This window comes from Oncorhynchus mykiss, chromosome 10, assembly GCF_013265735.2.
Source record: "Oncorhynchus mykiss isolate Arlee chromosome 10, USDA_OmykA_1.1, whole genome shotgun sequence".
In the NCBI taxonomy this organism is placed as follows: Eukaryota; Metazoa; Chordata; class Actinopteri; order Salmoniformes; family Salmonidae; genus Oncorhynchus; species Oncorhynchus mykiss.
Window position 1 is genome coordinate 49,661,933 of NC_048574.1, and position 21,587 is coordinate 49,683,519.

The 21,587-nt window shown below is 42.8% G+C and overlaps 1 protein-coding gene across 2 annotated transcripts in view; it reads left to right on the forward strand.

Annotated features, from left to right (window-relative positions):
* Positions 1 to 21,587, forward strand: part of LOC110533139 (A disintegrin and metalloproteinase with thrombospondin motifs 2) — a 59,691-nt gene that overhangs the window by 1,053 nt on the left and 37,051 nt on the right. For both annotated transcript variants that reach the window (XR_005034166.1, XM_021617226.2), the window contains exons 2-3: positions 393 to 817; positions 17,678 to 17,849. Coding sequence is in view for 1 of the 2 variants with exons in the window: in XM_021617226.2 (XP_021472901.2) it covers positions 393 to 817; positions 17,678 to 17,849 (597 nt within the window). In the remaining variant the exon portion in view is untranslated. The remainder of the gene's footprint in view (positions 1 to 392; positions 818 to 17,677; positions 17,850 to 21,587) is intronic.

Sequence of the window (21,587 nt, forward strand, 5' to 3'; positions counted from 1 at the left end):
CACATTTTATGATATAATGTGTTTATAAAGTTAGACCCAGCATAAGTTTTGACCTATGTTATAGCAGTGGATGCTGGTGGGAGGAGCTATAGGAGGATAGGCTCATCTTAATGGCTGGAATGGAACTTATGGAACGGTATCAAACACATCAAACATATTGAAACCACATGTTTGACACTATTCCACTTCAGCCATTACAACGAGCCTGTCCTCCTATAGCTTCTCTCACCAGCCTCCACTGTGATTACTATAGACACACACACACACATGCATGTGCCTGTGCATGTGTGTGTATGGGGGGGGGGGGGGGAACTCTGTGTGCATCTGTGCTCCTGTGCATGATTATGTGTGAATTGATCAATGTGTGATTCTGTCTCTCCCTGTGTATACAGAGTCTCTGCAGCATGTCCTGAGGGAGTATGGCGTTGTTAAGCCTGTGAACACTGATTCAGTGGGCCGGTTCCTCTCAGGCGCTGTCTCTGCACCTCAACTGGACAGCCAGCACCAGCAGGCCCACAGACGCTGGAAAAGAGAGGCTGTAGCCGCCTCAGACCCCAGCCATGGAGACCTGGAGGAGGGAGAGGGTACAGCCAGGCACAGGGAGACACTCTTCTACAATGTCACTGTGTTCGGCCAGGAGCTCCACCTGCGCCTGCACCTCAACTCCAGGCTGGTGGTCCCCGGAGCTAAGGTGGAGTGGCACGAGGAGGGCAGCGAGCCCACCTATGAGCCTCTACGGGACAGCGACTGCTTTTATGTAGGAGAGGTCACCAACGTCAGGGACACATCCGTCGCTATCAGCAACTGTGATGGCCTGGTAAGTGCTGCACTGTTGATAAATGTATCCCTCGTGTATATTTGGTACACTGATATTGCACCTGTAGAACGTTGTTAGGGACAGGTGATAGACAAATGGGCAATCCCATAGTATTAAAGGTGGCTAGACTTATGTCATCCAAAAAGACAGGAGAGGTTGGAGAGTTGAACCTCTGGCACATTGTTGTGGTTGTGTATCTCTGCACAGAAGGACTGACGTTTTTTTTTTTATGTAGGCAGATGTTATTCATAATTGTCTGCATGAAATATAGGACTGTAAAAAACTAAAGCAGCACACGTAATCTCATTTGAAACTTCTCTTTCCCTGCTTGGCATTGCTGGTTGGCCTCCAGCAGGCAGGGTGGCAGTATTCAGTATGCAGGTCTCTGTGCTGAGGGAGGGAGCGAGGCCCGGTGGAGCTGTAAGTCCCTGGAGGCTTACGCTTCATATCCCAGACAGCTACTTTATCCACTCCTCTTTCCCTCCCACCCAGTTGGAATAAAACCACATCTCTTAATGATGACATGAAATAGCTCAGCCAATTCCCCCACCCCATCTTAAAGATACACAGAGCACTCATTGCAGAATATTACTCTCTCAAGGTGGGTTTCAGACAAGTCTGAATTTAGAATTAGCAATAAAGTAAACCATTTGTTAAAAACACACCACTGTGTTTTTCTCTCTTTTACCTCCCATGTCATCTGGACAAATCACACGTGCAGTGTTATGATCAGAACTGTCCAATAAACAAGTTCAGATTATAGTGTCAGAAAACAACTGTCAAGAGAAAGACCAGTATTCAAACATGGACAGTCTCATTGGTGAGTTTCTGTCTGTGACTGTGAGTGACTTTTATTACTCTTTCCTCGCTGTGAGGAGTGTTACATTTCTCTGCTTGGAGCACATAGCACCAGAGCATGTCCATACAGAGTACTGTCTGTGTTGTGACAGACTAGTGTAGGTCCTCTATTTAATCCCTCGGTCCACATACAGTCTCTCGAAAATTATTCAGACCCCTTGACTTTTACCGCATTTTGTTATATGTTACAGCCTTATTATAAAATTGATTAAATCGTTTTTTCCCTCATCACAGCACAATACCCCATAATGACAAAGCAAAAACAGTTTTTTAGAAACACAACACATTACACGTGGTCTGCAGTTGTGAGGCTGGTTAGATGTACTGCCAAATTCTCTAAAATGACGTTGGAGGCGGCTTATGGTAGAGAAATGAACATTAAATTCTCTGGCAACAGCTCTGGTGGACATTTCTGCAGAGCATGCCAATTGGACACTCCTTCAAAACTTGAGACATCTGTAGCACTGTGTTGTGTGACAAAACTGTCCATTTTACAGTGGCCTTTTACTGCCCCCAGCACAAGGTGCACCTGTGTAATGTTCATGCTGTTTAATCAACTTCTTGATATGCCACACCTGTCAGGGGGATTGATTATCTCGGCGAAGAAGAAATGCTCTCTAACAGGGATGTAAACACATTTGTGCACAACATTTGAGAGAAATATGCTTTTTGTGCATATGGAACATTTCAGGGATTTATTATTGAAACATGGGACTAACACTTTACATGTTGCATTTATATTTTTGTTCAGTGTAGGTTACTCTACTGCATAAGAATTACAATTTACAAGTGGATTCAGCTATGAACATTACAGAACTAAGATGAAATTCTAAATTGCATAGACAAGTTGAACAATATAGACCACCTACTGTGGTGCAACAGTAGCGTCGTTATCTGCTTGATCTCTTGCAGTGCAAACACTTGCCTGGAAAAGTTGATCCTCAGCAACTATAGGGTTGAATAAATTTGCCATCAAAAAGTTGGAATAGTAAACTCCACGTCCTAAATGAAAACACCAGCTAGCAACTCCAGCAAAGTTTGCAAGTGCATGAAGGTTTGTTTGGCTATAGTTTAATCACCCACTGGTAGGCTATGCAGATTTGCAAGCAATGCGTGTGTGGATCTATCTGTTTGTGAGCCAGCTAAATTAGCTTACCAGTAGACCGAGCGGGCTTTCGTGATTATTATCCATAGTGTCCAGCATGCAGCTGGCACTGGTCATGCTGAGAAGTCTGAAATATGGTCCAACTAGCAAGTGTTGCACTAGGAAAATATTCTCAATCCCTTGCTGAATGAAAATCGCCCACAATTCCAGTTTTCATTCAGAAGCTCAAGCTAGCAACATCAAAGCAATTTTGTAACGACAAACCCAGCTGTCGCACAGGCAGGCAGACGTACAGACGGACTGACAGCCAGGAGCCAATATTATTAACTGTTAACACATTTATTTGTCAGCTAAATGACATGTTTATTTCTGTATCACTCAACTCTAATTTATGTGTCTCGTTTGTATTGAGAGGATATAGCTAGGTATATATCGTTGATGTGTTGCTGTTTTATTTATGTTTTTTGTGTGTGTTTTATTTTCCACCTTGATTTAACCAGGTAGGCCAGTTGAGAACAAGTTCTCATTTATAACTGCGACCTGGCCAAGATGAAGCAAAGCAGTGCGACAAAAACAACAACACAGAGTTACACATAAACAAAAGTACAGTCAGTAACACAATAGAAAGGTCTATGTACAGTGTGTGCAAATGTAGAAGAGTAGGGAGATAAGGCAATAAATAGGCCCATACAGGCGAAATAATTACACTTTTGCATTAACACTGGAGTGACAGATGTGCAGATGATGATGTACAAGTAGAGATACTGGGGTGCAAAAGAGCAAGAGGATAAATAACAATATGGGATTGAGGTAGTTGGGTGTGCTATTTACAGATTGGCTGTGTACATGTACAGCTGCTCTCACAGCTGAAGTTAGAGAGGGAGATAAAGGACTCCAACTTCAGTGATTTTTGCAATTCGTTCCATTCATTGGCAGAGAACTGGAAGGAAAGGCGGCCAAAGGAAGTGTTGGCTTTGGGAATGACCAGTGAAATTTACCTGCTGAAGCGCGTGCTGCGGGTGGGAGTTGCTATGGTGACCAGTGAGCTAAGATAAGGTGGGGCTTTACCTAGCCAAGACTTATAGATGACCTGGAGCCGGTGGGTTTGGCGACAAATATGTAGTGAGGGCCAGCCAACGAGAGTATACAGGTCGCAGTGGTGGGTAGTATATGGGGCTTTGGTGACAAAACACATGGCACTGTGATAGACTGCATCCAATTTGCTGAGTAGAGTGTTGGAGGCTATTTTGTAAATGACATCGCCAAAGTCAAGGATCGGTAGGATAGTCAGTTTTACAAGGGTATGTTTGACAGCATGACTGAAGGATGCTTTGTTGCGAAATAGGAAGCCAATTCTAGATTTAACTTTGGATTGGAGATGGTTAGATGTGAGTCTGGAAGGAGAGTTTACAGTCTAACCAGACACCTAGGTATTTGTAGTTGTCCACATATTCTAAGTCAGTACCGTCCAGAGTAGTGATGCTAGTCAGGTGGGCGACTGCAGGCAGCAATCGATTGAAGAGCATGCATTTGGTTTTACTAGCATTTAAAAGCAGTTGGAGGCCAAGAAAGGAGTGTTGTATGGCATTGAAGCTCATCTGGAGGTTTGTTAACACAGTGTCCAAAGAAGGGCCAGATGTATACAAAATGGTGTCATCTGCATAGAGGTGGATCAGAGAATCACCAGCAGCAAGAGCGACATCATTGATATATACAGAAAAAAGAGTAGGCCCAAGAATTGAACCCTGTGGCACCCCCATAGAGACTGCCAGAGGTCTGGACAACAGGCCGTCCAATTTGACACACTGAACTGTCTAAGAAGAAGTTGGTGAACCAGGCGAGGCAGTCATTTGAGAAACCAAGGCTGTTGAGTCTGCCGATAAGAATGCAGTGATTGACAGAGTCGATAGCCTTGGCCAGGTCAATGAAGACGGCTGCACAATACTGTCTTTTAATGATAGCGGTTATGATATCGTTTAGGACCTTGAGTGTGGTTGAGGTGACCCCATGACCAGCTCGGAAGCCAGATTGCATAGTGGAGAAGGTACAGTATGATTCAAAATGGTTCGTGATCTGTTTGTTAACTTGGCTTTCGAAGATTTTAGAAAGGCGGGGCAGGATGGATATAGGTCTATAAACAGTTTGGGTCAAGAGTGTCTCCCCCATTAAAGAGGGGGATGACCGCGGCAGCTTTCCAATATTTGGGGACCTCAGATGATACAAAAGAGAGGTTTAACAGGCTAGTAATAGAGGTTGCAACAATTTTGGCAGATCATTTTAGAAAGAGAGGGTCCAGATTGTCTAGCTCAGCTGATTTGCAGGGATCCAGATTTTCTAGCTCTTTCAGAACATCGGCTATCTGGATTTAGGTGAAGTAGAAATGGGGAGGCTTGGGCAAGTTGCTGTGAGAGGTGCTGAGCTGTTGGCCGGGGTAGGGGTAGTCAGGTGGAAAGTATGGCCAGCCGTAGAAAAATGCTTTTTGAAATGATTGATTATCATAGATTTATCGGTGGTGACAGTGTTTCCTAGCCTCAGTGCAGTGGGAAGCTGGAAGGATGTGCTCTTGTTTTCCATAGACTTTACAGTGTCCCAAAACATTTTGGAATTAGTGCTACAGGATGCAAATTTATGTTTGAGAAAGCTAGCCTTAGCTTTCCTGACTGACTGAGTATATTGGTTCCTGACTTCCCTGAAAAGTTGCATATCGCGGGGACTATTCGATGCTATTGCAGAACACCACAGGATGTTTTTGTGCTGGTCAAGGGCAGGCAAGTATGGGGTGAACCAAGGGCTATGTCTGTTCTTAGTTCTACATTTTTTTGAATGGGGCATGCTTATTTAAGATGGTGAGGAAAGCACTTTTAAAGAGCAACCAGGCATCCTCTATTGACGGGATGAGGCCAATATCCTTCCAGGATACCCGGGCCAGTGCGATTAGAAAGGCCTGCTCGCTGAAGTGTTTTAGGGAGCGTTTGACAGTTATGAGGGGTGGTCGTTTGACCCCGGACCCATTATGCATGCAGCCAATGAGGCAGTTATTGCTGAGATCCTGGTTGAAGACAGCAGAGGTGTATTTAGAGGGCAAGATGATCAGGATGATATCTAAGAGGGTCGCCATGGTTACAGATTTAGGGTTGTACCTGGTAGGTTCCTTGATAATTTGTGTGAGATTGAGGGCATCTAGGACGGCCGGGGTGTTAAGCATGTCCCAGTTTAGGTTACCTAACAATACGAACTCTGATGATAGATGGGGGGCAATCACGGATGGGGGGCAATCCTGGATGGGGGGCAATCCTGGATGGATCAGTAGTCCTGGATGGATCAGAGGGACAGATAGAAGGTGCATAAGAGAAATGATCAATAGGCCTATGCGTCATATTTTCCTGGAGAAATCTTACCTGCAGCTTGTAAACAATAATTCATAAAACCTTCATGTCTATCCCTTTGAAGTGATGGAAATGGCAAATTCATCTTTTGTCTATACAATTCAAGATATAATAACCCAGAAAAAAAGTGACATTTAATTTGGGACTTACTGAGTCTGGTTTTAAGGCCCCAGGTCTTCTCATCATCAGCTCTATGGTCTCCACACATCACTCTGCATGGCATGGCATTGCAGGCCAGGCATGAGTATCATCATTAGCAGACTGCACCATGCCAGAGCAGAGCAGGCCGCTACCCCTGCTAAGTGAGAACTGAGTAGGAGGTGCACTACAAGTGTCCGCTTCAGACATCCAGCAGAGGCACAAGCTGTTGCCATTGCCGCAGTATCTATAGGAAACTGAAATTGGAGAAAGTGACATCCACCAAATGATTATTGGGGGGGGGGGGGGTGCCTGAGAAAATCTGTTGTGGCCTATGCTACAGACAGTTGTCATGGAAACCATCCTCTTATGCAATTTGTCCCAAGGGGTCAGTGTAGTGTGTGTGTGTGTGTGTGTGTGTGTGTGTGTGTGTGTGTGTGTGTGTGTGTGTGTGTGTGTGTGTGTGTGTGTGTGTGTGTGTGTGTGTGTGTGTGTATGCGTGTGCGTGCGTGCGTACGTGATATCTATCTGTTTTGCAATTTTGCGTGTTGATGGTTTCTTGGTTGAAAATCCTCATTTGCATTATATAAACTGAGTATACAAAACATTTAGAACACCCGCTCCATTACATAGACTGACCAGATGTGAAACTACATGTGAAACTATGATCTCTTAATAATGTCACTTGTTAAATCCACTTCAATCTGTGTAGATGAAGGGGAGGAGACAGGTTAAAGAATCATTTTTAATACTTGAGACAAGTGAGACATGGATTGTGTATGTGTGCCATTCAAAGGGTGAATGGGTAAGGAATCATCCTTATCATCCTTACCCAAAGGCATTTAAGTGCCTTTGAACGGGGTATGGTAGTAGGTGCCAGATGCACCGGTTTGTGTCAAGAACTGCAATGCTGCTGGGTTTTTCATGTGTATATCAAGAATGGTCCACCACCCAAAGGACATCCAGCCAACTTGACACAACTGTGGGAAGCATTGGAGTCAACATGGACCAGCAACCATGTGGAACACTTTCTAATTGAGGCTGTTCTGAGGACAAAAGTAGTGGTGCAACTCAAGGTGTTCATAATGTTTGGTATACTCAGCGTATGCCAGTTGTGTATAACCTCCAACATCCAGTTGTTGGGGACTTGGCAGAGGATGCAGCCATTTGTTGCCCCCCTCTCTGGGTTGGGCCAATAGGAGACACTCTCTTTTGTCGAGCTGAGTGGGCAGTGGAGAGGGGTTAAGGAGGAACACACTTGTCAGCTAGGGCCATTCCAGAATCCCCTGGATCTGGTCTCTATGGAGTATCTGTGGCCTTTGTTGGTTCCATTAACATTCCACAAGCCACACTTACCATTGCTACAAGCTGGAGGAAGCAGCATTGAATGATAGAAGTGAGGAGCCCACTGCACAGGCACATTTCCTTTCCTCTCACCAGAGTTTAGATCTCGTTCTATATAAGTGTGGATGAAAACCTCAGTCTTAATTGTAGGATGAAAGAAAGCATTCTTCTTCCTCCACCACTAAGCGCTCATGTGGCCTGCCTGTCTGTCTACCACACTGTCTGTCTATCACGTTGTCTCGCACTGTCTGTCTGTCTAGTGTCCGCCTTCCCTCTCTCCATCTCTCATCCGTCTGGCTGAGTGCCCAGTCCAGCAGGCTGTGTGCTACATTACCGTTTCAAAGTGACATATTGGCGCTCTTGTCAGGATTTACAGTTGAGATAACAAGCCCAGCTTGAGCGTAAAGAGGATCTTTGAACCGGAAGACACAATGCCTCTGCTGTGGAGAACAGGTCTAGACACGTGAATACAGCTGACCTCCTTAGAGATGTCTTGCCATGTTTTGTTTTTGTTTGATTCTGTGTCAGCTTTCTTTCAGGGCCATGATACTTGGTCCAATTATGCAGATGAAAAACATGGAGCGTCTTGAAGAAATCCATGACTGACACCTTAGCATTTAGAGTTGTCTATGTATGTCATGGTGTAAAGGAGCATGACCTGGATACGTACAGTAGATGTTTCTGAGGGAAAACATTTCAAAAGGAAAGCGTGTCAGGGCACACACAGACAAAGTGTTGAGTGTGACTCTATCCAAATGCAATGTTAAAGTGACGGGCGGGAATGAAAAAGAGGAGTTGGGTCTTGATAGTTCCCTCCGGTCCCGTCTGTAGTTACAGTGTGCGTTGTGATCTCAGCCACCTGGCTTGGCCAGTCCCTGCAGGAGTTGCGGTCTCCAAATGGAAAACCGCAGTGTGGAGTGGATGTTAGTCAAGAGAGTTCAGAGTGGAGGCAATACATGTGAGATTTGACCCGATGATTCAGGACAGTTTAATGTGTGTGCATGCGTCAGTGGCGTACAGCAGTTTTGCGGTTCCCCCGGCATTTGAGCTTTTCTTATTATTCAACACATTTTTTCATGGGTCAAAGAGAAAATGTTTTAACGTTAATTTCCTGCAATTCAACACATTATAATGGTTGAGGAAAATGTCCAGTTTTATAACTATTATTCTACATGTTTTGCAATGAGGCAGAGATAGCTTGGCCCTGTTTGGGGCCCCCAGATGCCAGAAGCTTCTGGGACCCCCAGAAGTCCCCGTCTTAGGTCAGTTAGGATCACCACTTTATTTTAAGAATGTGAAATGTCAGAATAATAGTAGAGAGAATAATATATTTCAGCATTTATTTCTTTCATCACATTCCCTGTGGGTCAGAAGTTTACATGCACTCAATTTGTATTTGATAGCATTGCCTTTAAAATGTTTACCTTGGGTCAAACGTTTTGGGTAGTCTCCCACAAGCTTCCCACAATAAGTTGGGTGAATTTTGGCCCATTCCTCCCTACAGACCTGGTGTAACTTAGTGAGGTTTGTAGGCCTCCTTGCTCGAGCACACTTTTTCAGTTCTGGCCACAAATTTTCTATAGGATTGAGGTCAGGACGTTGTGATGGCCACTCCAATACCAATACCATTTTGCCACAACTTCAAAGGTATGCTTGGGGTCATTCTCCATTTGGAGGACCCATTTGCAATCAAGCGTTCACTTCCTGACTGATGTCTTGAGATGTTGTTCAATATATCCACATAATTTTCACTCCTCATGAAGCCATCTATTTTGTGAAGTGCACCAGTCCCTCCTGCAGCAAAGAACCGTCACAACATGATGCTGCCACCTCCGTGTTTCACGGTTGAGATGGTGTTCTTCGGCATGCAAGCCTCCTCCTTTTTCCTCCAAACATAACAATGGTCATTATGGCCAAACAGTTATATTTTTGTTTCATCAGACCAGAGTACATTTCTCCAAAAGGTGCGACCTTTGTCCCCATGTGCAGTTGCAAACCGTAGTCTGCCTTTTTTAATGGCTGTTTTGGAGCAGTGACTTCTTCCTTGCTGAGTGGCCTTTCAGGTTATGTCGATATAGGACTTGTTTTACTGTGGATATAGATACTTTTGTACCTGTTTCCTCCAGCATCTTCGCAAGGTCCTTTGCTGTTGTTCTGGGATTGATTTACACTTTTCACACCCAAGTACTTTCATCTCTAGGAGACAGAACGCATCTCCTTCCTGAGCGGTATAACGGCTGTGTGGTCCCATGGTGTTTATACTTGCATACTATTGTTTGTGCAGATGAACGTGGTACCTTCAGGCATTTGGAAATTGCTCCCAAGGATGAACCAGACTTGTGGAGGTCTACAATTAGTTTTTTAAGGTCTTGGCTGATTTCTTCTGAATTAACCATGATGTCAAGCAAAGAGGCACTGCGTTTGAAGGTAGGCCTTGAAATACATCCACAGCTACACCTCCAATTGACTCAAATTATGTCAATTAGCCTATCAGAAATTTCTAAAGCCATGACATTATTTTCTGGAGTTTTCCAAGCTGTTTAAAGGCACAGTCAACTTAATGTAAGTAAACTTCTGACCCACTGGAATTGTGATACAGTGAATTCTAAATGAAATAATCTGTCTGTAAACAATTGTTGGAAAAATTACTTGTGTCATGCACAAAGTAGATGTCCTAACCGACTTGCCAAAACTATAGTTTGTTAACAAAACATTTGTGGAGTGGTTGAAAAACGAGTTTTAATGACTCCAACCTAAGTGTATGTAAACTTCCGACTTCAACTGTATATCACAGGAGGTTGGTGGCACCTTAAATACGGAGGACAGGTTTGTGGTAATGGCTGGAGCGTAATAAGTGGAATGATATCAAATACACCACAGACATGGTGTCCATGTGTTTGACTCTGTTCTCCACTGTTATATCTGATGGGATGTATAGACATTATGGATAGACATTATGGACAGTATATGGATAGAATATGTAGTATATCTGAAGAATACGTAGGATAGAATAGTATATGTATAGCAGTAGTTGAATGGGCTATGACTTGACTAGAATACAGTATATGCATATGAAGTGGGCAAAACAGTATGCAAACGTTATTAAAATGACCAGTGTTCCAGTGACCAGTGTTCCATGTCTATGTACATAGGCAGCAGCATCTAAGGTGCAGGGTTGAGTAACCAGGTGGTAGCCGGCTAGTGACAGTTCAGGGCAGGGTACTTGGCGGAGGCCAGCTAGTGATGACTATTTAACAGTCTGATGGCCTTGAGAATGAAGCTGTTTTTCTGTCTCTGATACATCATCCAAAGTGTAATTAATAACTTTACCATGCTCTAAGGGAAATTCAGTGTTAGCTTCTTTTTTTTACCCATCTTCCAATAGATGCCCTTCTTTGCGAGGCAATGGAAAACCTCCCAGGTCTTTGTGGTTGAATCTGTGTTTGAAATTCACTTCTCGACTGAGGGACCTTACAGATAATTACGTTACAGCCTTATTCTAAAATTATTATTTTTTAAATCCCCCTATCAATCTACACACAATACCCCATAATAAGTGAAAACAGGTGTTTTATTATTTTTGCAAATGTATTCAAAATTAAAACAGAAATACCTTATTTATATACGTATTCAGACCCTTTGCTATGAGACTCAAAATTGAGCTCGGGTGCATCCTGTTTCCATTGGTCATCCTTGAGATGTTTCTACAACTTGATTGGAGTCCAGCTGTGGTAAATTCAATTGATTGGACATGATTTGGAAAGGCACACACCTGTCTATATAAGATCCCACAGTTGACAGTGCATGTCAGAGCAAAAACCAAGCCATGAGGTCGAAGGAATTGACCGCAGAGCTCTGAGACAGGATTGTGTCGAGGCACAGATCTGGGGAAGTGTACCAAAACATTACTGCAGCATTTAAGGTCCCCAAGAACGTAGAGGCGTCCACCATTTTAAATGGGAGATGTTTTGAACCACCAAGACTTTTCCTAGAGCTGGCCGCCCTGCCAAACTGAGAAATTGTGGGGGAGAGGGGCCTTGGTCAGGGAGGTGACCAAAAACCTGATGGTCACTCTGACAGAGCTCCAGAGTTCCTCTGTGAAGATGGCAGAACCAATCAGGCTGATGGAAGCCACTCCTCAGTAAGAGGCACATGACTTCCCGCTTGGAGTTTGCCTAAAGCCACCTAAAGGACACTCAGACAATGAGAAACAAGATTATTTGGTCTGATGAAACCAAGATTGAACTCTTTAGCCTGAATGCCAAGCGTCACATCTTGAGGAAACCAGGCACTATTCCAACGGTGAAGAGTGGTGGTGGCAGAATGCTGTGGGGCTGTTTTTCAGTGGCAGAGACTGGGAGACTAGTCAGGTTCAAGGGAAATATGAACGGAGCAAAGTACAGAGAGATCCTTAATGAAAACCTGCTCCGGAGCATTCAGGACCTCAGACTGTGGTGAAGGTTTACCTTCCAACAGGAATCATACCTAAGAAGACTTGAGGCTGTAATCGCTGCCACCGGTGCTTCAACAAAGTACTGAGTAAAACTACTGAATACTTTTTTAAATGTAATATTTCAGTTTTTAATTTGTTTTATACATTTGCAAACATTTCTAAAAAACTGTTTTTGGTTTGTCATTATAGGGTATTGTATGTAGATTGATGAGGAAAAAATAACAATTTAATACATTTTGGAATAAGGCTGTAACGTAACAAAATGTGGAAAAAGTCAAGGGGTTTGAATACTTTTCGAAAGCACTTTATATGACCTCTGGAGTCATATACAGTATGTTACTATACAGCCACTGCATTCCAATTGAGGCACTTATCAGTGACCAAATCTGCCATTTTCAAGACATATACGGGATGACAGGGATGTGAGTGCAAATGGCTACAGGGCTGTAGTTATTACAAGGGCTCGTCCATTCATATCAACTGGATAATAGTACTATTGTCAACCCTATAAAACCTTCCATTACCTCTTAGAGATGTGCTTAGCTGCAGTATACAGTATCTGTAATTGCACACAAAGCTGTCCATTTTGAGAGCTAAGGTAGTGCTCAGGTGCTTCCACCCCTGTTCAGACAGACAAACAGACAGACAGACAGACAGACAGACAGACAGACAGACAGACAGACAGACAGACAGCTGTCTGGTTCTGAATGGCAAGGCAGCAGGCAAAGTCAGCCTGAGTGAGAGCTCTGCTCTGCCTGCCTCTTATTTGGAACATGTCAGGCAGGCTATGTTCTCCTCTCCCTTCTCCCTACAGACATGACTACCTCGGTATTAATTCATTTTCCTGCCCCCGCTCTCCCTACCTCTTCTCTCCTGACTTCTCAGCTTTTGTCTCTGGTTTGAAAATAGTTCAAACCTGCCCTTCTCAGTTAAATGGAATTAGCTCTCATCTTCACTTGGAATTGTTTATTTATTTTTGACTGAATCAAAAAGTGAAGTCCCCTGTACCCAAGATAAGTTTGTTGTCTTATTGGAAATGTTTTGTTGTTTTAGGCCTGTTCTATGGCCTGGTATATTGCTGTCCCTGAAAATACGCATGCAGGCACTCAGAGTCAAACACACACACACATACACACTGAACAGTGATCCGTGAACACTGCAGTTATGGTATGTGCAGAGGGACTGCCTCAGAGACAGGAGTTAACCTCTGACTGCTGCTGTTGCCGTGGCTTCCTTATTAGAGCCTTTTGAACCACGGGTCTCCCGGGCGACCAATCTCGATTCGATATAGGCCGATAGTTTTTATATTCTCTGGGTCAAGGTTTGGCTTTCTCAAGAGAGGCTTTATTGCTGCCACTTTTAGTAAGTTTGGTACACATCCGGTGGATAGGGAGCCATTTATTATGTTCAACATAGGAGGGCCAAGCACAGGAAGCAGCTCTTTCAGTAGTTTAGTTGGAATAGGGTCCAGTATGCAGCTTGAAGGTTTAGAGGCCATTACTCTTTTCATGAATGTGTCAAGAGATATAGGGTTAAAAAACTTGAATGTCTCCCTTGATACTAGGTCCTGGCAGTGTTGTGCAGACTCAGGACAGCTGAGCTTTGGAAAAATATGCAGATTTAAAAGGGGAGTCTGTAATTTGCTTTCTAATGATCATGATCTTTTCGTCAAAGAAGTTCATGAATTTATCACTACCGAAGTGAAAGCCATCCTCTCTTGGGGAATGCTTTTTAGTTAGCTTTGCGACAATATCAAAAATACATTTTGGATTGTTCTGGAAAAATAGGAGGATTGAGCTGCAGTAAGTGCTCTTACAGTTTGGTGGAGCGCCATTTCCGTTCCAATTTTCTGGAAGATTGCTTCAGGTCTCAGGTATTTTCTGTATACCAGGAAGCTAATTTCTTATGACAAATGTTTTTTTGTTTTTAGGGGTCAGACTGCATCTAGGGTATTACGCAAGGTTAAATCTAGTTCCTCAGTTAGGTGGTTAACCAAATGTTGTACTCCGACGTCCTTGGGTAGGTGGAGGGAGTCTGGAAGGGCATCTAGGAATCTTTGAGTTGTCCGGGAATTTATAGCACAGATTTTTATGATCCTTGGTTGGGGTCTAAGCAGATTATTTGTTGTGATTGCAAACGTAATAAATTGGTGGTCCGATAGTCCAGGATTATGTGAAAAAACATTAAGATCCATAATATTTATTCCACAGGACAAAACTAGGTCCAGAGTATGACTGTGACAGTCAGTAGGTCCGGAGACATGTTGGACAAATCCCACTGAGTCGATGATGATTCCGAAAGTCTTTTGGAGTGGGTCTGTGGACCCTTCCATGTAACAGTAGCTATAAAAAGTGATTGAGTAGGCTGCAGAGATTTCATTACTATCTAGGCTCAAAATATGAAAATGCAGTCATCTTTTGGGGGGAAATTGAAATTTGCTATCGTAAATGTTTGCAACACTTCCGCCTTTGCGGAAGTTTCAGTCAGGCCAATCACATCAAGATTATGATCAGTGATTAGTTAATTGACTGTAACTGCCTTGGAAGTGAGGGATCTAACATTAAGTAGCCCTATTTTGAGATGTGAGATATCACAATCTCTTTCAATAATGACAGGAATGGAGGAGGTCTTTATTCCAGTGAGATTGCTAAGGTGAACACTGCCATGTTTAGTTTTGCCCAACCTAGATCGATGCACAGACATGGTCTCAATGGGGATAGCTGAGCTGACTACACTGACTGCGTTAGTGGCAGACCACTAAGCTGGTTGGCTAACAGCATGCTGCCTGGCCTGCACCCTATCTCATTGTGGAGCTAGGGGAGTTAGAGCCCTGTCTATGTTTGTAGATAAGATGAAAGCACCCCTCCAGCTAGGATGGAGTCTGTCACTCCACAGCAGGCCAGGTTTGGTCCTGTTTGTGGGTGAGTCCCAGAAAGAGGGCCAATTATCTACAAATTCTATCTTTTGGGAGGGGCAGAAAACAGTTTTCAACCAGCGATTGAGTTGTGAGTGCTGTAGAGCTCATCACTCCCCCTAACTGGGAGGGGGCCAGAGACAATTACTCGATGCTGACACATCTTTCTAGCTGATTTACACACTGAAGCTATGTTGCTCTTGGTGACCTCTGACTGTTTCATCCTGAAATGTGTAATTTAGCAAAGGGTCCACCAAATTTTCCCTATTTGTCTGCGTCTTCAGTCCAGAGTGCATTGCATGGTGCTGTTGCATGGCCGTTGCGAATGTCAGACTCCACTCTGCGAGGCACATCGATCTACAGGTTCAACATGGTGAGATTGTAGACTTCTTAAATTGATAGTGTAGTTTGTTTAGTCGATTTTACAGCTAACTAGCTACTTCACATGCTGATATTGACTTTGGTATTAATATTTCCAGATTGCAAAAATTCTGATAGGTCGTCTAATTTCAGTTTATGTGACAAAACAAGCAAATATAGTGTAGAGAATCATTGTACCATCTAAACCTCTGTGAAATATATTTTCCATAACCAAAAATATTTTATTTTCAGTTGTTTTTGAAGCTGGTGTACAAAACCGAAAGTAAAAGATGCAAAAATTCAACTTTAAAATGGGATGCATTGAAATAGTGCACACAGAACAAATCTACCACTTCTTAGACTTGATTTCAATGAGAATGACAGATTTATAACTCATATTTATTTGTGAATTTTATCAGGTCGCCCAAAAAGTTATAATGTATATTGCAGCTATAACACGGTCAGTTATAGGAATTAGTGGTTTTGGGTGGATTTTTACTTTAACGAGGCAGCAGGCCTGAGCAGGAAACCCAGACTTGACAGGGCTTCTCAGGCTCTCTCAGGCTCTGCTCTCCCATTTCAGTCTTGGCAGGCCAGGCATGCTCTGGAGTCTCTCAGGCTCAGAAAAGCCAGAGTCTCACAATTACATTGGAGCTGGATCCCATCACATCTTCAATAAGCTGCTGCACTTCAGCATAGTTTATGCTGACTTATCAATCATTGCTCCTGTCGAGGTTTACAATTTGTATGCCAATTTACAGCTACATGTCTATTGTGCCCTGGACTCAGGTGGTGAAAATAACAGAGTTGTGGACCACTGATCCAAATGTCTTGACACCATATAACTTTTTTCAGACTGTAAAGCTGGTGACAGAGTGATATCATTGTGATTGTTAGGTGAAGTTGATCCTTCAAATGTTAGTTTGAGATTTTCTAGCCCAAATGGCCATGTGCTTTGTTGTTGAAGACAGAGTTTGATTTCAGATTTGGGAGTTTGGATGTCTTTCACAGTGAAGCCAGAAATATTTAGTCTGCAAAAACCCAGTCTTGCATCATTGTTTAATAAAAAATAACTAGACTTAGTTTATTCGTTTTACAAGTGGCTGCAATAACAGATAGCCATCCCTGAGACACGTGGAAGAATGGGAATTATTGCTTTTAAGACTTCTGTCTTCTGAACATTGAGGTGTGTGCTTCTTTCCTCCGGCCCAGGGTAGAATCTTTGCTATTACCTTTAATCCCTAGCATGACTTTAATTAGCTGTTAGAGTTCTAGATTTCCTGAGATAAGGTGAGCAACTGCCTTTCTGAGGTGAGGATGTTGTGTGTTTAGCCCTGCAGCATCCTAAGGCAGATTACGTTTGACTTCACAGTGGCTCAGAGAGTTGGCAATCGAGGTGTATCCGCTGGTGTCGATTTATGCTGCGTCCAGACCTTTCTTTGGTAATTAAACCTCGGGAGGATGTGACAGCTCCTTATGTAAAATTTCCCAGGAGGCTGTGGCTAAACGGCCGCATCAGCGGCCACGCTCTAACTCTGCGGTCAGGGGGGAGAGAGAGGAGCAGTTCACGTTCACACCCCTTGTCTTCACGTTCACGAAGACTTGGCTTGGGGGGGGCACTTGGCTTGGGTTGTCACGCCACATTTAGGCTGTCTGCATTTCTGGAAACATTAGTACTATTTTTGTGTTTTTTTGTTGCTGTTAATGGCCCCATATTGATCAACTAATTTTCCTTTCAGTCTCATGTCAGTTCTACTTTAAAGTGGTCAATGCTGTCCTCTCTTCTGGCTGATCTTCAAAGTGGTTGAGATATTGATTATTGTGTATTTCCCATTCTCAAAGTTATTCTCAAAGTGTTATTTAAAGCTGCAATAGGTAACTTTTTGGGCGACCCAACCAAATTCTCATAGAAATGTGAGTTATAGATCTGTCATTCTCATTGAAAGCACGTCTATAAAGTGGTAGATATGTTCTATGTGTGCTATTTCTATGCTTCCCATTCTTAAGCTTAGTTTTTTTGCGTATTTTACTTTTGGATTGGTACACCAGCTTCAAACAGCTGATAATACAATATTTTAGATTATGGAAAATATATTTCACAGCGGTTTAGATGGTACAATGATTCTCTACACTATGTTTACTTGTTTTATCACATCAACTGAAATTAAGCGAACTATTAGAATTTTTGCAACCAGGAAATGGTGATTTTTCTCCATAGGTCACCTTTAAAAGTTAGTTTTTCATGTTAGAAGATTGTGATTGTAGAATTCAAACCCCCCCTTCTCATCTCTCTCTCCCTCAGGCAGGAATGATCCGTACGGGGAAGGAGGAGTTCTTCATCGAGCCCCTGGTGCGTGGAGGGGGCCTGATGGTAGAGGAGGAGGAGAGAGGAGACGGACGACATCACATTGTTTATCGCTCCTCTGCCATTAAGAGGCCCCCTGTCAATCAAACAGCAGACTCTCACCCCCGAGGTAAAAGGAACTTCAGATACACCTTTACAGACTATGATTTTCCTGACTGTCAGGAGACATGATAAAAATTCCTTCATGAGGTCATCGTCATTTGTGACTTTAGAGTGCTGAATGCAGATAAGCTACTCTGTCAGATTATTGTCCTTCATTTTGAAATGTGAAACAGTTATGAAAGACTTGTCTCCTAGACATTCCATTTGTATCCCTTTTAGGAGATGTTGAAATGGCAGTAAACTTTGCTTTTATTGTGCAGAGAGAAAACAAATGTATCCCTCTCCATGTCCTCCAAGTTCTCCTGGTCCAGCCTGATGAACATTATGGATGCTATCCAGAGAAATCATCTTATTCCACATTTGTTTATTCCGTTTTTTTGTTGGTGTTTCCCGATTTCTATAAATCTATTATTTAGTTCACTGTGTACATAACCTGTCATGACTCCACATGTAAATATGCAAACGCGTGCAGTCTCTGGGATGCCTCTACTAAGCAAATCTTACTGGAGGATAGTTCAACGCCCTTGTTTGTCAAAGCAAATGCGACTAAACTCGATTGAACCAACTGTGCAACTTTTTTTTATTTTCTCCCTATCGTGTACAGCCATTCGACTTACCAAAATTGTGACAAAGCATTCTCACTGGATGGGAAATGTACAGTAATAAAGTTCTAAAAGGGATTCACATGTCACTTCAGTTCCAACAACGGAGCTCAGCCTGGAGATATTGGGAGGCTAGACTTGCTTCTCAGTCACTTCAAATTTGTAGTTTCTTTGTCTGAGTAGTTCTACACAAATTCTCATAACACAAATGCACACATCCTCTCACAATGTATAGAAACGTAAAGAACACCAATACACACACGTACAGTACAAACAAAATTGTATGAACTTCTAAAGGGGGAACTGGTGGAGATACAGGAGAACACCCTCACGATGGACTTTGGTGACGTCAGCTGGAATGTGTGGATCGGATTTAAAGCTCAGATGTAGTCTCACAAATCCATCAGAGGCGTTTCGGTCGCAGCCAACTCCTATGTGGCAGGGCTGAGTGCTGATGGGATATTAGCCTACAGTAAACTTAAGTCCTCCAGTGGAGGAGAGCATGGTTGACCTAGAGCAGACTCTAGATGGACCTTGTAGCTCAAGAGAATGATAAGGACATTGAGTAAAAATAAACATTAAGGGCACTATTCAATCAGATCAGCTTTAGCCGACATCTGCATATCGGTTATTTTGGCAGTGTCAGAAGTGGAACTGCGTTTGAACTGTCAAATGATTATACCTAAAGCGGACATTGCCATTGGCTGCACGGGGTCACAATAACAGAAATCCCATGCAGCCTTGTTTACAAGTTGGAACAGTGGAATATGAGATTGAATCTGCGCCTCCATTAGGATGATAGAAACCCTCATTATTTAGTTGAATGATTTTTCAATTTGAGCATAATTATTTCTATATAGCCTGCACTTCCTCATTCAGAACTTCCAACACAAGAGGGGTGGGCTTCGTGACAATGATCGCAAGAACAGATGCTCACCAATTTGACAGCTTCAAAGCAGTTCCACCTCCGACACCACCAAGCATCTGCTATAAGGGTGTCTGCTATCGCAGGTTAATGCTTATTGAATTTAGGCCTAAAAGTTTGTTCCTAATAAAAAATAAATGAAAGGAAACAGGCAAATTTTATTTGAAGTGTTACATTTTGCGACATAACTATCTTGAGGAGCCATTGTCCAAGGATTTTTACAATTAGATTGTGTTTCTCATTTTGTGGGAAGCCTTCCCTTTTAAATGGATTTCACTAACTAATCAATTATTCTTTTCCATCACCTCAAATGAATGTAATCTATTTTCAGGCAGACTGAAACATTTGTAAACATAATTTCATAATCACTCACAAAAACAATGACAACATTTCTCAGTATTCAATCAGATCTGAGGAAGAGGTCCTGTTTACGGCAGAGGGATTCACCTTTGACTTTCCATATAGCAGTGGTCCTTCCATAGACTATCTCTGAATTGGTTATCATTTCATATCTCTGCATACCATTGCTCTGTAGACTGCTGAGGTGATCCAAGCCATCTAACTTGAGTGCATTGTCTGACATCAGGTGGCGTCACTCCTACAGTTGAAGTCGGAAGTTTACATACACTTAGGTTGGAGTCATTAAAACTCATTTTTCAACCACTCCACAAATTTCTTGTTAACAAACTATAGTTTTGGCAAGTTGGTTAGGACATCTACTTTGCGCATGACACAAGTAATTTTTAACAATTGTTTATAGACAGATTATTTAACTTATAATTCACTCTATCACAATTCCAGTGGGTCAGAAGTTTACATACACTAAGTTGACTGTGCCTTTAAACAGCTTGGAAAATTCCATGTTTTTAGAAGCTTCTGATAGGCTAATTGACATCATTTGAGTCAATTGGAGGTGCATTTCAAGGCCTACCTTCAAACTCAGTGCCTCTTTGCTTGACATCATGGGAAATTCTAAAGAAATCAGCCAAGACCTCCACAAGTCTGCTTCATCCTTGGGAGCAATTTCCAAATGCCTGAAGGTACCACATTTATCTGTACAGGTGCACGGTGTTTCCTCCGACACATTGGTGCGGCTGGCTTCCGGGTTGGATGTACGCTGTGTTAAGAAGCAGTGCGGCTTGGTTGGGTTGTGTATCGGAGGACGCATGACTTTCAACCTTCGTCTCTCCCGAGCCCGTATGGGAGTTGTAGCGATGAGACAAGAAAGTAGCTACTAAACAATTGGATACCACGAAATTGGGGAGAAAAAGGGGTAAAATAAATAAATAAAAAATCACCATGGTACCACACAGCCGTCATACCGCTCAGGAAGGAGACGAGTTCTGTTTCCTAGAGATGAACGTACTTTGGTGCGAAAAGTGCAAATCAATCCCAGAACAACAGCAAAGGACCTTGTGAAAATGCTGGAGGAAACAGGTACAAAGTATCTATAGCCAGAGTAACATAGCCTGAAAGGCCGCTCAGCAAGGAAGAAGCCACTGCTCCACACCCGCCATAAAAAAGCCAGACATAATGTTATGTTTGGAGGAAAAAGGGGGAGGCTTGCAAGCCAAAGAATACCATCCCAACTGTGAAGCACGGGGGTGGCAGCATCATGTTGTGGGGGTGCTTTGCTGCAAGAAGGACTGGTGCACTTCACAAAATAGATGGCTTCATGAGGAGGGAAAATTATGTGGATATATTGAAGCAACATCTCAAGACATTCGTCAGGAAGTTAAAGCTTGGTCACAAATGGGTCTTCCAAATGGACAATGACCCCAAGCATGCTTACAAAGTCAAAGAATAGGAGTGGCCATCACAAAGCCCTGACCTCAATCCCATATAAAATGTGTTGCCAGAACTGAAAAAGCATGTGCGAGCAAGGAGGCCTACAAACCTGACTCAGTTACACCAGCTCTGTAAGGAGGAATAAGCCAAAATTCACCCGACTTATTGTGGGAAGCTTGTGGAAGGCTACCTGAAACGTGTGACCCAAGTTATCCAAATTCAAGGCAATGCTACCGAATACTAATTGAGTGTATGTAAACTTCTGACCCACTGGGAATGTGATGAAAGTAAATAAAGTAAATAAATCATTCTCTCTACTATTATTCTGACATTTCACATTCTTTAAAATAATGTGATGATCCTAACTGACCTAAAACAGGGAATTTTTACTCGGATTAAATGTCAAGAATTGTGAAAAACTGAGTTTGAA